At 46.7% G+C, this 17,719-nt stretch overlaps 1 protein-coding gene across 4 annotated transcripts in view; it reads left to right on the plus strand.

Moving 5' to 3' along the window:
- Nucleotides 1-17,719, plus strand: part of LOC135817857 (diacylglycerol kinase beta-like) — a 51,457-nt gene that overhangs the window by 3,148 nt on the left and 30,590 nt on the right. The window contains exons 1-3 of one of the 4 annotated variants that reach the window (XM_065331134.1): nucleotides 5,863-6,197; nucleotides 6,381-6,445; nucleotides 17,202-17,517. In XM_065331134.1, coding sequence (XP_065187206.1) covers nucleotides 6,074-6,197; nucleotides 6,381-6,445; nucleotides 17,202-17,517 — 505 coding nt within the window. In that variant the 5' untranslated portion in view covers nucleotides 5,863-6,073. Of the gene's footprint in view, nucleotides 1-5,862; nucleotides 6,198-6,380; nucleotides 6,446-7,117; nucleotides 7,836-16,659; nucleotides 16,950-17,201; nucleotides 17,518-17,719 lie in introns of those variants that run through there. The other 3 variants (XM_065331133.1, XM_065331135.1, XM_065331136.1) reach the window with 3 other exon arrangements.

The raw sequence follows: 17,719 nt of genomic DNA on the forward strand, positions 1-17,719 counted from the left end.
AATGAATGGTGAGAATCCTTATATTCAACATGTACCTATGAGGGGAGACCAATTGCTTTCCGGGTAAATGCCTACTTGTAGCGGTAATGCTGATGCAAAGATAAGGCCCGGGTAATTGTGTGGTGGTTGGCACCGTCCTGGGTATAGTATATCGCATTCAGAGTGTCTTTGCAACTAGTACAGCCCGACGTGAATGCAAGACTTTCTTTCTCCCCTCTATTACCACCATGGCTGGCTATCGCCCACATCACCTTTTCATTGCCTAGTGCCACGTGATTGTGAATAAATAAATAAATAAACACATACATAAATAAGATCAGTGTGCTCCAAGTGAAACCTCCCAAATAGGCAGGAATGGTCTGGGTTGTGAATGCAGAGTGTTTGGGCTTCATAGCCATCTACCTCGCAGAATGGTGAGCAGCTTAGCTGGCAGTGCAGCACACGGTTTGGCATAGTCTCCTGGCACGCTGATGGGAAACTGGAACAACTTGCTCCGACTGAACCTTTTCCAGCAGCCTAACGGCACACTTGGTGGACAAGTGAACCTGAACTCACATATTGTAGGAGGGGTGTTGGACACTTCGCCAGTTTAAGTTTAGAGATCATGAAAGGTATCTTGCCACTTGTGATGCTCCTCCCTGCAGTTGCCGTATGGTGTCTATGCATTAAGTTGACTGTGTGTGTGTGTCTGGTCGAAACACCGGGTCGGAGCATGTGAACATATTGGGGTCGTTTGGCCAATGTTTGGCACGCATTCTTTGCGCAAAGTTGATTTCACACAATGTGCTGTGGGCCTGGACAGCATCGATATAGCCAGTTACGACCAGGCTTCATGCAATCATGGTTTGGGGCTTACTGTGAGTGGCAATTTCGGCATGTTTGGCCTAGTAACGGAGACAGCCAGCGTGTTAGTTGCCATCCCATTTACACTTTAGGGTGGATGAGTGTCACCGTACAACACTGTATGAGATGCAACTTTTGACACTACAAGTAACCTGCCTCCCTTAAATCACCTACTGCTCTTAAGTGGTTACACCCTCAGAGGTAGAATGTAGCAGTATACATTGCATATCAAGCCGTGTTGAACTTTGCAGTTTCCTGGCCCACTTTGTTCAGCATTCAGGCTTGATTGATGCCTTGCAAGGAATGGTGGAGTGTTGGCGGGGACATGGGCTAACCGCTTCCCCCACCCATCCCTTACCCATCCCGCCCTATACACAGCCGCTTTGAGGAGAGCAGGGCGAGTGCGCTGTGTGCCAGCAGACAGTTGTACAGTACATGTTTTTCATTTGTCTCCAGCACCTGTTTGTCCCAAATTGTGTGGCTGAAGAATTCCTCAAGTACTATAATCATGTGTGAAAAGCCGAAAACCCAAATTTTCAAAATTTCATTCTGGATCCCACCCTTTCCTGCACTGAGCAGTATGTGTGTCATGTCCTGAGCTGCTTTTTGTAGCAAGACAATGATCTCTCAGATATCACACGCAGTAGACTTTGCAGTTGCTTGCTACTGGATGACTGCCTATGCGTGGAACTCAAAGCTTTAGTCGAATAAAACACGCATTCCAAACCAAATAATCTGTTGTGCTAAAACACAGTGTTTTCCTATCGTTCATAGTGCATGCTGTGTGTTTGTGGTGGAAAGTTTGGGGCATATGATCACAAGCTTACCACCCCTGCTCCAATCAGGCTGTGATCCTTCTTGGGTCAAAAATTCCTTATTAAAGCAAAGCTAGCCTACGGCCAGCCTGGGAACTAGTCCGAAACTTCCTAGAGACACCCTGCCAGCTCAGATGTGCCTTTAATAAAATAACAGGAAAAGAATAGGACAACCATAGCAGTGGTTAGAGCATCGCTGGCCTCAAGGGAAGGTCTGAAGGTTTGAGTCCTGGCGGTGACAGTCAATTTTTGCTTTGGACTGGTTTTGTTTCTAAATGCAATTGTATAACGGGTTTTAACGCGGACGTGCGGACTTTTCTCTTACTCTTTACTTTAAATCGTGTACAGTGTATGTGGTAGGTGCAGAACATGATGATATTAAATCATTTAAATGTGTATACAATAACATGCATAGTATGCACTCTAGTAGGTAGTGCATGTATAGTAACTTGGCTTGCTTTATGCAGAATGTCAATAATTCATGACTTCTATGGACTGTATTTTAGACACACACACACACACACACACACACACACACACACACACACACACACACACACACACACACACACACACACACACACACTACTAGTGTGTGCATACCTGGTTATGTACATAATAAGCAGAGAGTACAGGACTGCATCTCCGCCATTCCACAGTACAGTACCCAATGGTGCATAATAGCTGCGTGACTGCGTATCACAGCAGAGGTGATTTTGCTGTATTACATGTACCATGCCACCCATTGGCAGCTTTAACCATGGCATTAATTAACATAGTCTATTTGAGCCTTGGATATTGGCCAGGGAAAGGACGTTTTGATCGGGGCAAACATTGCACTGCCATGCTTCCTGAAACCGTTCATGGATTCATGCTGCTTCCTCACCCAGGCTATTCACCTGTGTGCACAGGAAAGCAAGGAAACGCGTGGTCCACATCTGAAACAGACCCTGTAACGCATCCTTTCCTTTTCTCTTGTTCCTGTTGCATGCAGTCAGCGGGTATCATACTTCATAGTACTACTATTGCTGTACACCCTGGTGTGACAAACATACAAAAATAATCAGCAAATGTTCCTTTGATTCCCCCACTGCTGCTTGTACCATTATCATGTTGGGATCCTGCCCTGGTGCTAACTGCTCTCGTTCCTCAATAGATTAGCATTAGTAGTGAACCTAGAAGTGAGCTGATGGTGCAGTGGTATGTGCAGTCGATTTCCAATCGAGAGGTATAATCGCACACGTCTTTCTTCTCTTTCTCACTCTCCTAGCTCTTCTTTCATTCTCCTGGGTGGTTACCAACAGCCAGTGTATGCTGGAGTATGTGGTGTGGTGTGTGTGTCGGAAAAAAAAGAAAAAATGAATTTTAAAAAATGGAAAATAGGGATTCACTGGCCAGAAAAAGCCATTTCAATCAGCTGTGTGGTGGATACCAGGCTAAAAATTAGTGGCAGCCCAAGCTGTTGAATGGTGTAATCCCAGCACAAGTTGCTACGTCTAACATAGCTGTTCGCTATCATCGCTTTCGCGATGGGCATGTCTGAGTCTGAGTGTGTGTGCGCGCGTGCATGTGTGTGTGTGTGTGTGTGTGTGTGTGTGTGTGTGTGTGTGTATGTCCGTGCGTGCTTGTGCATGTGTGTGTGTGTGTGTCTGTGTGTGTGCGTGCGTGTTCACTGGTCTAATGATACAATGTACATCTACGCACAGCTAAAACTAAAAGTAAGGTTGCATGTTGCTGAGAATGTGAGTAACTCACTGCTGTAAACGTTTGTAATCTCCGCCAGACATTCCCTAAACCAGGGCTGTTTAACTTTATCACTATTTTAAAAGTGCTGCTCTTTTGCCAGCCATACTAGTAACTTACTTTGTAGTCATTGCTTGGGGCCAAACATGGACTTTCTGACAAACTTCCATCATTCCTTTGGGAATTCCTCCCAGGAGACAGCACACAGTACAACATCTCCACCAAGACATCGCTGCAAGTAACTGTTATACTACTGTTCTGTGTTGCACGTATGCAACTCGGCTCTACCGCCCACCTATGGCTGGTCAATAACAGTTAAAACCTTTGATATTGATCTATTTAGTTGCGATTCACTTTCTGAACGATATAGATTTTGTTTTATAATACGTGATACAATAACAAATTTGTCAATGATGTTCTTTGATGTAGGCCGGCAGTCGCCAGCTCAGCAGGCCCAGCTGCCCAGTGCCACAACAAGGATGACACCAGTCACCAGTGCTAGTAGTAGTCCAGTATTGACATTGTATCAAGAAAATGATCTTGGTGAATTATTATGTACAGAGAGGACTGATAATGAGCGAATCGGGATCAAATGGACAGCTACATGACACCAAAAGTGGTTATGTAGAAGCCGCTACAGTCATTGTATGTAACCACCTTTGGTGTCGGGGCCTTATTCACTGTTTCAATGTATTGCAATGGGCTTCGTAAACCTTATTCACTGTTTCAATTGGCTTCGTTAGTCACTATTGCAAAGATTGACAGATCATCAGCATAGATATTTCTTATTACAATATTAGCATGGCGATGCTAACCTGGCCCAGCTGCAACGGAAGCAGAGTGTGAATGTTAGCGCAGCGTCCGATCCGGATTTCCAGCAATTATTTCCATTTCGTCTTGCTACTAAAACCTCTGTGGTATTACTACAGCCGTTGTTCGCTGCTTATTGTGGACATGTCACATTGTGTGGATCTACGGTGATGTAGATCTACATGTCGGAGGCGACGCTAGCCTCCCGCACAGGGCCATCGGCCACCGCGCGAAAGCTATCGACGCGCCCTAGTTTGACTCGAGGTCCATACCACTCGTCCCACCGGCACCAATTGCAAATACTAAGTCTATAAGGCCACAACAAAAAGATTTCGTGTTTCCGGTCGGCACCCCCCGAAAAAATACGCCCGGTCGGTCGGAAAATTATTATTTTTTGGTTTGAAAGTTTATTTCCCTGCTGTATTCATCATGTTCATAGACATGAGCCAAATTGAGAAAGTTTGGATCAGACACTGGTGATACACATTATACATATTTACACATGGAATATGGAGTAGAATACCACCGCGGGACGCAGTAGCTGCTGCTCCCAGAAGCACATCGAATGCCGAGGGACGGTCAGGGCACGGTCGCTTGGCAGCAGGAGCTACGTCCACCAAGCGAAAATCCAGGAAACGGCATCCAAATTCGTATTTCGACAACAAGGCCGACAGTGTCAGTTACCTCTACATCTTTCCACGTTCCTGCCCCACCATTGCTGCTTGCTGTAGCTGCGACAATCCACTCTAAAGACGTGACGTCCTCAGGCAAGCGAGGCTGCACTTCCTCACAAAACAACTCCTTCAAAGTGGTTTCATGGGAGACGCGAACTATCCTTTGCTGAAGAAGACACTTCGCACCCCGCCAGCACTGGACACAAAGCGGGCTGCTCTGAGCAGCCATCGTCAGCACTGGGCACAAAGCGGGCTGCTCTAAGCAGCCATCGTTCTTGGCGACCTTTTCTCCAGCTCCGGAATTTTCGTCTCTGCATTCAGTCAAACTTTTATTTCGGTTCGAGCAAAGCAACACAATGCTTTCAGTGTTTTTGCTTGTTTTTCTTTGTTTTTTTTGTACTTGTAAACCAAAAAAAATTCCATAATTTTTGAAAAAACGGACCCGGTCGGCCGACCGGAAACACGAAATCTTTTTGGTGTGGCCTAATAGTATAACAGTAACTAACTGTTACTTGCTTGCTAGCAATTTTCTACACTGAAGACTGTGAAAAACTACCTGTACAACCATGTAGTACTGTATTTGCGCGACGACAAAACGTCGAAGCCATGCCCCCTTTTCTCACCGAGTGGATCTACTCCCACCTGAAAAGCAGCTGCGTTTAGGCTAACTTTTGCACTAGTCTAGACTGGAGCAGTGGAGGGATCACAACCAGTGCCTATGATCAGTAGCGATCCGTGATTGATCTACTCTAGCTCTGCGCCTCGCTATTTTGACAACAAGGCGTTGTAGATCGACTGTTGACTCGACTGCACACATTACACGCACGGAGAAACTATTACCTGTCCTTGAGAGTTGAGGTGAACTGGTCAGCTACCTGTCAGCAATCTTTTTTCTATGCCACGAAGAGCTCCATCAGTCTACAACTTTACAAGTAACTCCAAGTGCTATTACATGCACAGTTTTTGTGCCAGTCAGTGTAAACTGGCTGTCAATGGTGACCTGACTACTATTACTAGTATTAGTGATTGCTAATGGGCAAAAATCCTAAGAGGATTCTGCTGGTAAATCAAGACGAAAGTGGCAGGACACTAGCTCCGTAACGGCAGTGCCTGCTGCAGCACATCCGCTGTACGCGCGCGCCCTGGACCACTTTTATTCTCCGTCCACTTCCCGAAAACTCTTACTTCATGTTTGCGTGCGTGAGGGGTACGGTTGCCGCCATGAGCGCAGCCAGAATGGACGACGAAGCCTACCAGCGTCAGCGTCGTCTCTCCAGAGACGACTTCGTCAGTCTGCAAGAGTATACTCAGTGTAGGTTGTCGAACGACGTGTAGTGGTGGTTGATTGCAAGCTGTTGCTGCTGCTGTTGCACGCAAAACACTGCCTCTTATCCACCCGACGAAATCGTCAAAATAAGAATTGTGATCTCAATGAACAAGCCCGCATGCTAACATGCCGGTGTTTTCTTTCCTGTCCTGCTCTACTCCTGTGCAGATACGAAAAAGTCGCTGAAAGAAGTTCTGGGCGAGTACGTGGACCTGCCTCACTACAAAACCAAAGTAAGTTTTTTTCCAGGGCTAGTGCCAGTTATTATGATTGCTCGCATGGTGTTGTTGGTCCGTCTCCTTTCGATCGGCAGCCTTTGCCTTGCAGAAGTGCTGCTCTTGTCGTACACGTCGATCTACTACTAGGGGCCGGCTGCTCGGATCCTCGTCGTGTCAGGTGTGTCTGGTTAGTTGGCACGAGGTGTGGTGGTTTTGCAACCGTGCTCGGAGTAGGGATCCGATCGGCGGTGTTACGTTAGTGTGCGCTAGTTATGTCTTTGCCTAACTGTACTGGGCGTAGTCGTGTACTGAGTGTGGATACTCAGTAGATACTCGCCGCGTTTCATTGCCTGGATTCTAGCCTATTTCTAGGGCCAGATAGGGGTGTTCGCTTGTCCGGACGTCGTTTATTTTGTTGATGAGCATCTGTTGACCTGATTCCTACTCCTACTCCCATAGCGTGTGCAGTGCTGTGCACAGTCTGTCGGGCCACACTACCTGAACGCTGAACTGAGCTGGGCTTTCCTTCAGATCAGGCACACACTCGTAGAGTCATAGATTCTACACGCTACCATGCGAAACGGTGCGCTTTGTTCATGGTGTTGCAGATCATCAGTACATGCTGGGAACGGCTGCGTGATGTTACGGCGCCTAGCTAGCCTATGCTATGCCTTTACGGCTTTAGAGTAGTAGCGGCGTGTGCGCCTGTTCTGCGCGCGGTCTGTGCATGAGTTTGCTTGTTGTTGTTGTACTGTCGTACAAGGACAGGTAGTTCGCCTGGCTTGGCTGGTGCGACGCAAAGAACAGCGTATCCTCGACCAGTCACTTCCGGAAGATCGACGTTGTCGTAGGTATAGGTCCGCGGATCTTACTCCCGCTTGCGCGTGAGCTGGCGTGCATGCAGTGAAGCTTTCCTTTCGCATAAATCACGTGTATTCTCCGTGCAGACTGGAGTGGAATAGTTAGGGTTCCTCTCGCGAAGGTTTGACTTGGAGGGTAAGGAGCCTGTGACGCCAGTGGTACCAGAAGTCCAATGTTGTGCGCTGTCGTTCCAAATTCGTCAATGGTAATGGGAACTTTTCTCCTGATCAGTAGCTCCTCTCGCAGATGGTCATCCTGCTGAGTTCACTGTGAAGCTCTGGCGCTCGTGTAGTTTGGGAATTATTCACTAAAGGAAGACGGCCAAGTGTGCATCGCCCCCTGTGCCAAGTAGTACCCCGGCCCGGCAGCAGCGGAGACTGTTGCAGCGACGTGTACACGCTGACCTCGAATGAGAATGTCCAGCTTTTTACTGGATACGGACAGCGAGCACGCTGCTGACTCCCACTCGGAGGCCAGCACAGATGTAACGGAGATTCCACGTGCCGTGATTAGCGAAGTCATCAGGGGTTCCAAGGAACCGCGGGTGAGTGGATAGTAGCGTACACTATGTGCGCAGTAAATTCAACAGCCATAACAGCCTAGAGAAATATGAATAAAATAATAATACAATACCAGCACGACAGGATTTCAGAAAGTTAGTTGTATGCGTTCTTTACGTATGATATTCTACTCACACAGTTCAAGGTCCAACCGCGTTACCTAAGAGTTTGTAATACTAATAGTATGTGGATTTTTTCGTGGTTTTGTGCACTCTCCCTCATTGAATTACTACACTCCAATGTGGATAGACACAACATGCGTGCGCACCATTCAAATCATGAACGTATTGAATGAATACGCAATGAATACTAGTAGTAGTGGTACTATGGTGGGGAGGATCGCACCAAAAAAGAACACCATTCACTGGCTCTAAGGTTTTGAGTGGCGTTTGCTTGTGCTCAGTATTTGGGTCGCAGTAAGGAAAGTCCATGGACTTGTCCTTGAAGCCGAAAAGCTGAAGTGCCACATTGCGGAGTGCAGATGGAAGGGGTGCTGCTTCAGTTCACCAATGTATTACCCCATGCACTTAGGCAATCGTCTTTTGGGTTGATCATGGTGCTCAGCTAAGCTTGATATTCTTAGTGCAATAGTGGGCTGTCATTTGCAGTTTTAGCTGTTCCCAGTTTGTCCAAGTGAGTTGAAATGGCACACGTATAGTCAGACACCTTCTGTGCAGCAAGACACATAGATACGGGTGTGTTCGCCTACTAAGTTATGCCTACCTAGCGTCGTATCCCAGCAGTGGTGTGCAGTACCGTGCAGAGCGTTGCGTCTACGAAGCACTAATGGCAATTGTCCAATTGCCCAGAGGAATTGCAGTTCGCATGTTTTTGGACGCCGATTCCGCTCGTAGTACCAACGTCTGGTTCTGTTACGGTGGCAGTTTTTGCTGGCCACGTGTAGAACGTCTCTAGCCGGATACGTGAGGTCCGGTGCTCACTATGTATGCGCGTCGTCGACATCAGCTCATGACCAGTTGGCAGAGCGCTCGGTAGCATGTGAACGTGTATGGTGCCCGCGTGTTCAACAGGCTTCGGAATATTTGGACCAGCGCATGAAACCGGGGGTGGACATGTCTGCACCATGGACTAGCCATCTGCATTCAGCAGGAAGGAAGCGACACAGTTTTCGTGTATACTGCAATCCGCTCGGACTACTGGGAGTCCGAATAACTGTGTTTCCTGTCCCGCACTGATTAGGGCTGTGTACTCAGTGTGCTGCATCTTTCACGTGCATCCCGTGTGTGTGTGTGTGTGTGTATGTGTGTGCTTGTACGAATTGTGTGTTCAAACAGATGAACACAGTTGTTATCTTGTGTTTGGTCGTATCTTGCTGCTTTCCCCCTACCGGTGGGTCACTTTGGGATTAGTCCTGCGGCAGCTAACTTCGCAGTTAGGTTTCCCCTTCCAAGGAAGAAATAATAGTATACCATTCAACTCTAGACGGGGGGAATTCTGCGGGATGCATCTTGCGGCCGTGTTGCTGACAGTGTCTTCGCGTCGCATACTTGCTGTTGTTCAACGTTTGCAGTGAGTCTAGTTCTTATCTAAGTCTAAGATGCCAGCACGCATCTCAGTAATTTATTAGCGCCGTGCCGTGGTATGCTTGTGAGACGTGTCTCCACGTTACTGTGCTCCTCAACACGGGACCAGGGTCACACTGTTTGGAACTAGAAACTGGGTGTGTGTGTTCATGTAATGTTGTTCTCTCTCTTTCTTGTGCATGTACGTGTGTGTACTCACTATGTTACACGGCATTCAACTTTCCAATGACAATGCCCGAGAAAATATTATCCATACAAGTAAATTATTATATCATGTCGTGATGTAATGCGTGACCATGTGGACATGAACAGTGAGTGATGTTCGAAGTGACTGTGTCCTGTCCTGTCCCTATGGCTGTGGTGATGACTTCGCTTAGGTGAGAAATCATGACGGTGTCAATTCTCCAGCACCAGTACCTAGTCATGATATTGCCTTGGTAATTAGTCCTTTGCTAAGTGAGGTGGAACAATGCAAGCCTGCTGTCAGCACAGTCTACCCGTCAAATGCTGCCACCAAAATCTACTTGGAATGGGACTTGCGGTGCTTTCCTGGTTCTGTTTGTAGCTGAAAGCTTTCGCACTCCTGTGTGGTGTGTCAGTTTGCAGACCGTTGTTAGCACAGTTACCAGGGCGGGCAGTAATTTCTGGTAAACTAGTACACCGTGTCTTGCTTCGGGAACTGTGCAGATGCACCTCCGTATGCACACCCCTCCTGAACACAGACAGCTTGATGTGTCCAGGCTGAGTTACCGTAGTAGTTGTCTTGGTTGATTAGATCAGCGGCTGCGAGGCTGCCTGGTGAGTGCTGGTGTGATTGGGAATGGCAGGAATGTGACAACAGCTTTGAAAGGGTGATTGGTGTGTACGGAATGCATGACAAACTGACAAAATATATGTTGGACTCAGTAGAGCGTCCAGCCCCTATATGATGTCCAACCCCTATATAGAGTCCATTGGTCCAAAATCCACTGTACAGAGTCCAAACTTGGAATCAACTGTGAGCTCAAAGTTTCGATGGACATCACTCCCTGTATAGAGTCCAGCCAATTGGCTTCACCCCTATATAGAGTCCATTGGTCCAAAATCAACTGTACGGAGTCCAAACTTTGAAATCAACTATAAAGAGTCTTTATGTGGACAACACCCCCTGTATAAAGTCCAGCCAATTAGGCATCCCCTATCGAGTTCGAAAATAGACATAGGATCTGCTGTAAGCAGTGAATATTAACCAGAAAACGGCCTCTCCCTTTAATCCTTTACATCATTCACTTCTCAAGATAAAAAAATATGTATTGAGGCGCCACTGCAGCCACGTCATTACATGAAAAACCCTACAAACACCATCCTCAAATCAAGTGGTCTCTTCGCAGACGCTGCAAATTACAATATCTCAATCATGTAGTGTTGCCAAATTATTGTGCACGCACACACACATGCACACACCCACACAACGCCAAGAAAATACCTAGAAAAAAACCAAGAATCGAAAGAGAATAATGGAGAGCCCAGGATTAATTATTTGTTTTCAAATTATTGTGCGCGCGCGCACACACACACACACACACTTATACAACGCCAAGAAAACACCAAGAAAAGAGTAGAGACACAATACACACGCAACTCCAACAGCCATGCAAACGTCCACCCATTTACATGTAAAGTCAAGAGGGATAACAAATAATTATACGAAACGAATGCGTACGGGGACGGGTACACGCACGTTTACATACACGTAGTAGTGTAAGAGAGTAACATAGTGCAGTGGTCAGCATAATACTAGCACATGCTGAGAGTGCAATAGCAAGCTTCACCATTGCTCATGGCCATGCAAATGTTCAGCAGCACTCAGTTCCGCAAGCTTCTAAAGATCAGCACACCTGCAACAAATAGATAGCACAAGGATACGCTTATTACCGTAATGATGCATGGGAGCACACAACTACCAAGTTCTCAACGAATGTGATGCTCAATGAAAATCAATCCACTCAAAGACCTGTGAACAGGTGATGGTGGGTACAATAATCTATTAGTAATACGAGGAATAAGATCGTTTGTGCACACTCAAAACGCACAGACACACCAACATACATGTAGTGTACACAGTGTTTCACTTCACTGCAACTAAATTGAAATGAGATGATTTGAACAATCTGTACAGCGTTGCTGTCAGTCAGTCTTCCCCAAGATGGAAATGCAATGATTTGTTGTCACGAGGCAGTTTCACTGACACAATGTCATGTTCGTGACATCAAAACGGTTACTTCAGGGAATACGAGTATTAGCTTGAGAAGCTTTTTCTTGTCATTGGCATACAAGCAATCCTCCTAGTCCTACTACTACTAGTACACTGGCACTGCGTTTGTGGATCCCATTGTATTCGACATCATACTACAGGAAGAGTGTCGTGGAGTTCACATAATTATCATAGGGATAAAAATACATTTCTCATGAAATAAAAATTGATGATAGCTAGACGATCATATACGATTGATGCAAAGTCCTTGCAGTCCTTGAGGACTATTACGAAGTGGTTGATTACTTTTAGGGCATTCATTCAAGCAACATCAAACAAACGCGATACGCTCCTTGAAAATGGAAAAAAATTCAAGCATAACGACAGAACAGCAGACCAATCGAAACGAGTAAAAGCTTCCTTACCTCAGTCATCGTCCTGCCATGTAGTTGGACAGCCTTTTGACACGGTGGTACAGGCAGCTCTTGTCCAGTCAAACAGGGGTATCCTTGTGGCGTCGAACGAAAGAGAGTGTCAGTGTATCTGACTCGTCAGATTGCAACTGTGCTGAACTTTTCTCTTTCTCCGCTTTCTGCTTTCATCCCTCGCTCTGATGAAACCGTTCAAACGTCTTACTGGCAGCAATGGCCAGCCAAACAGGGGATCCTTGTGGCGTCGAACGAAAGAGAGCGTCAGTGTACCTGACTCGTCAGATTTGAACTGTGCTGAACTTTTCTCGTTCTGCAATTTCTGCTTTCATCCCGCGCACTGATGAAACGTCTTCAGAGAACCACAAGACGCTTTCCAGATTTGATTTTGAACGTCTCCTTATCCTCCTTGGTTAGCTCGAGACAGATTACTGTCAGCAACTGCACAGCAGAATTGGCAGCCATGGGCCGGCTGAAGTGAAGAAAGGAATGCGCTGCCACGAGGCAAGCAAAACTGAATTTTTTTTAAAAATGTGTTCTCTTTCGGGGCACAACACACAGGACGGCGTGACTGGATAAACTGGACTCCTGGACCGTGAATAGGGGACTTGTAGAAAAAGTGTACTCCTTATAGGGGATTGCGCGGCAGGATGAAGCTGATCAAAACTGAGTGGACTCCTGGACTCTGTATAGTGGATTTTGGACCAATGGACTCTATATAGGGTGCTGGACATCATATAGTGCATGGACTCTATACTGAGTCCTACATATATTCAGAGGGAGGTCTGCTCAAACATAGGATACATGTATTACCCACACAGGTATACTACTACATGACTGGCTAGTGACAGTGGTGACAGTCAAATTTTTCTTCAGACTTTCCCGTTTGCATATTTTCCTCAAACCAATGAGTTATACCAGTGCATACACTAGTGTGTGCCTATTTCCTGCACTTAGAACGACGTATGTAATTTCCTGTGTGCGACGTTGGAAAAGCCAGCGTTTGTTTGGGACCTTCATGGGTGCTAGCAACGTCCTGCACTGACTGTATCACAGGCAGAGAGCTCTGGATCAGCTTGTGAGGTGATCACCCACAGTTACTCCCCAGCTAGGCCGCAGATCCTGATTTTCTTACCGTGTTTCCCTGAATATAAGTCGCACCTTTTTACACTAAAATTCGAGGGTAAAAAAGGAGGTGCGACTTACAATCGAGCGTGACATACTACTGAAGTCAATATAATTATCAAATCAATATTGCTCAAACCTGACAGTAGGGGTGCGACTTATAATCGAGTATGACTTATAAACGAGTGCGACTTATAAACGAGTGCGACTTATAAACGAGTGCGACTTATAAACGAGTGCGACTTATAAACGAGTGCGACTTATAAACGAGTGCGACTTATAAACGGGGAAGTACGGTACAGTTTCATCTGACTTCCTTAGAAGCATATTTCGACCAGGGTTCTAGCCAAAGAAGGGGGGGGGGGGCACAGAGCCCTCCTACTCTGATTGAACACCCTCCTGTGACAAAAGTGCCCCCCCCCCCACCCCACTCTTTTGTCGCGAGATGCTATTGCCAACAGGACTGGAGAGGTGGTGAATAAGGCGCAGTTTGCCGTTCTTCTTTGGAACCACACCCACACCAGAGCAGTGAAAATGTAGTCAGAGTCGGTGGTCACTACTACTACTACTAGAGGTTTCATAAAGGCACATTTTTGTCTGGGGTGAAGTCGGGGGGGTTGCCCCGTACATTGCACTGTGCATGGCAAGACAATTTTGGAAAATGGAAAAAAATGGGTTACAGGGTAACTGTCTCCCATGTCCCCCCCCCCCCCCCCACACACACACACCTACTATTTTGACATGGCTGGAACCCTGTCGACCTAAGAAGGACCCAGCCCCGTGCAGTAGCAGGGGTGGTTTAAGCTTGCGCCCATTTGCCCCAAACGTGCATCAGGATGTATGTCAGTAGAAACATGCTAAAAGCACTGACAAGTTATAGCAGTATGTATGGCAGACCGTCGGAATAGAGTAGTGTCACTGTTGGGGTACTAGTACAGTCAGACCTCGTTTATCCGGTCCTCGTTTATCCGGATCCCTCGCCATCCGGAAGAAAATCGTTGGTTACCAATTTACAGCATATGCCATTCTTACATACAGTATGTGTGTTCGATTATCCGGTTCCCTCGCCTATCCGGATATTTTTGTGGAAAACGGATGTGTGCGGTTAAGCGAGGTCTGACTGTAGTAGTACTCTCTAATACCACACATGGGACCAGGGTTGACATAATCATCATTGTTCTACCTCTCCATGCTCATCTGGTCGTCTATCTGTTCTCCGTGTGCATCTCTGTACTTGTATTTAGTGTTCATCGTGTGGCGTGTGGTGTCCGGTTTGCATCCGTTCGTATTTGTATCTGTTCTGGTTGCCTATTGTCTCTGCATTGTGTACGGTGGTTATCATTTGTGCACTCGAAAATGATCGTGACAATCTCTACTGCTACCTCTGCTGTCACTACTCCCTCTGTAAAGTACTGCAAAAATGTAAGTTTTGGACTTAGCTTGTGCTGGAGTTCCAGGCGTGAACCACCTGCTCTGTGTATCCGTGTATCCGTGTTCAAGAGTGTGTGTGTGTGAGTGTGAGGTGTGTGCGTGCATGCATGCGTGCGTGTGACATGGCCATCAGCACCATTACTATGTACCGTGACTTTCATATTGGATGGTAAAAAGCAACTCTCCGGTCCGCTTTTGGACTTGTTGTCTTTCAATTTTCAGTGGATGATACGTAATGATTAATACGTAACGTTTCCTTGGGCACTGGAAGTAATGGTCTCTCAGGACTTACAATACTGTAGTTCGAACCTCCTGGTAATCATCCTAGCTGCTCTCTGGAGGTGCTGTCAGACTAGGAAGAAACCATCTAGTTCACATTTGGAGTGTGTAGTCTGAACATGTAAATCGGATGGGGAAGATATGGGAATGCCAGAATTCATTGCGAAATGTGTTCGGATGCATTGTGACACAGGCTTGACGTTTGAATGTAGTCTTTGCCACGTCTATGGCCGGCGCAGGGTGTAAACCATCACTTCAGGGCCAGCATTGTTCACTATGACCAATCGTAGGTAATGCCCTGGGCCACATGATCTCATGGTCACCAAGCCAACGCTCAACAGTCTCTCCCCCCCCCCCCCCATCCAGCCAATCTGTGGGTTATGTAGGTGAGATGGGTTTTGTTTCATCCTCAGGCCGCATTCATCAAATGTTTCCCAATCTCCTCCTGTGCTTGCTAGTTGAAACATGCCATGGACGTCGGTGTGTGAACTGTGAATTGCCTCAAACAAAGTAGTTGTGTGCATTACCAGGTCGCACCTCGTTATCCGTGGGCACAGTACTTCTCTATCGGAACGCATAGAGTTTTGGTAGTTTATTTTGTATTTGTTTTACTAGGGGACATCTCAAACCCGGGTAGAGGCCACTTGTACAGCAGAATGTACACTCTCGACCACTCGTCATGCTTGATATGTCACATTCAATATTGAAATATTGAGCACCCTACCTTGACCCGCAGTATTCTACTTCCGGCACCAGTATTGTACTGCCACAAAGGGCTAGTTACTAGTAGGCAGAGCATACCTACACTATGGACACATGTTGTGTCGGATGTGGCTTTGTGGGATGGAGTATTCAGACGTTACACTGTTGGATACTGGGTGTTTGCAGAACAGAATATTAAATTCTGTTTGTGCCTACCCTCACACACAGTTACGCCTGGTCCCCCCCTTGCCTTGTACTGACTGAATGCCTGTGTGTAGATCTTTACCGTCTTAGTGTCTTGTGATAGTGCTGATGACTGTTGTGAGTATGTGTGTGGTTGTATTTGTTTGACCACTGATGGTGTAAGGAGTTAGCAATGCATGTATTCCTATCTTCCATTTATCATGAAAGGAGGTAAATTTATGTGTTTTCTTCAGCCTGGGCAATTATGGGCGGCTCTGGAACAAATAACCAGAAGGATGTCAAAGCTATATTCAGGCTGTATTGTGTACTGGGCCGTCATGAATCATCCTTGTAGTGGAGGGTGTCACGTGTCAGGAGTTGGGAATACTATACTAGTAGTGGTGTTGCACTTCCTGCCCATTGGCATAGAATGATGAGTTGGAAGATACTTGAAAGACTGGCACAATCCTCTTGGCATGCTAATTGCGATTCACTGTTGCTAGCAAGTGGCTGTATTGGAGCTGGGGTGTCTGAACTCCTCTCAAACTCTCAACAGCTGAATGTATTGATCCGATATGTACACACAACGAAGCATCAGGGCAGTAGTGTAGAACTGCCCTGCATCTGTTCATACGATTTAGTACAGAGCAGCTCCCAGTCAATGAAGTCCCATGGAGGGAGTGAATGCTGATCATGCCACGTCACCTGGCCTTGTGCAGCCCTAGACCTGGGGCTGGGGTGTCAACTAGCACAGACTTGACTCACCACCACACCACCACGCAATGGGATTTCTTTCAGTAGCACTGTTTGTAACTACAATAGTGGGTTTAGGTCAAATCTTTCAACTCAGAACACAAGTGAGTCGGAGTGTGACAGCCTTCTGAATGTTTGCTCCCCATTTTCAGAGGTACAATCTTCAGGGGAGTCCTGTTGTGTGAGTCTGAAGTTTTCACATTTTCAGTAACCGCTATTGTGGGTGAGCAGAGGTGACTGAAGCTCGTCTGGGTGTCCTTTGTCAGTTGATGCATATCGTTGGAACGTTTTTTCACCACCATGAAGTTCCTATCGTGCCACTCCAGGCTTGAGAGCTGTCCGGCAGGATGCATTTTTGACACCGTGGCACAATGGCTGGACGAGATCTTTGGTTGTCAACAGCAGTCTTGGAGAAATACAGTAGGTGGTCAACCTCTGTGTTACAAGAAAAGAATGGTAGTTGCTATATCCGATTGGCTATCTATTGGGTAAAAAGGGCAAAGCCACAGTCATTGTGGGTATAGTTTGAGCCTCAACTTTCGAACTGAACTGGATATGCTTGTCGAATGAATGATCAGTCGGGTATGTGTTTGTCAGTACGTGGGCTCTGAACTCTATTTTCCTTTTCTGCATGTGTGCGTATCTTCCTCAATCATCCGTTGACATTTCCAGGGCCTAACATATCTGGAATTTCAGAAGCTGCTCAATCAGTTCCTAAGCGCTGATGTGGGCGACACCCTGACCCGTAGCTTATTTGATTCGTTCCGTGACGCACCGCCACCGGATCGTAGAGTCAGCTCAGCAACACCGGACAAGGATCATTTGCTGCAGGGCACACGTGAGCAGTTCGAAGAGAAGGCGGCAACTCGCAGGAAATCTCTGGCCTCGAACGAGTCGGAGGCGTCTGCTCTGAGTGCATCTGCAACAGCTGCGGTTCTAAATAGTGCAGCTGCCACCGGAGCGCTATTCGTTGCAGTGTCGCCGACTGGTAAGTTTGTGTGTGTGTGTGGTGCATGCGTGTATTTCCACTGCACATTCTGAAGTCTATTACACATAAGGCACCAGGATAACGGTGTTAACAGCCTGTCTTACATGCATTGCTGTACTTCAGTCATGTCCTATGATTTCATTTGCAAAAAAACAGGTTTGCTTTGTTTCATTTTTTGGCAGCCAAGGGTTACGTGTGATTG

Source organism: Sycon ciliatum, chromosome 5, assembly GCF_964019385.1.
Source record: "Sycon ciliatum chromosome 5, ocSycCili1.1, whole genome shotgun sequence".
NCBI lineage: Eukaryota > Metazoa > Porifera > Calcarea > Leucosolenida > Sycettidae > Sycon > Sycon ciliatum.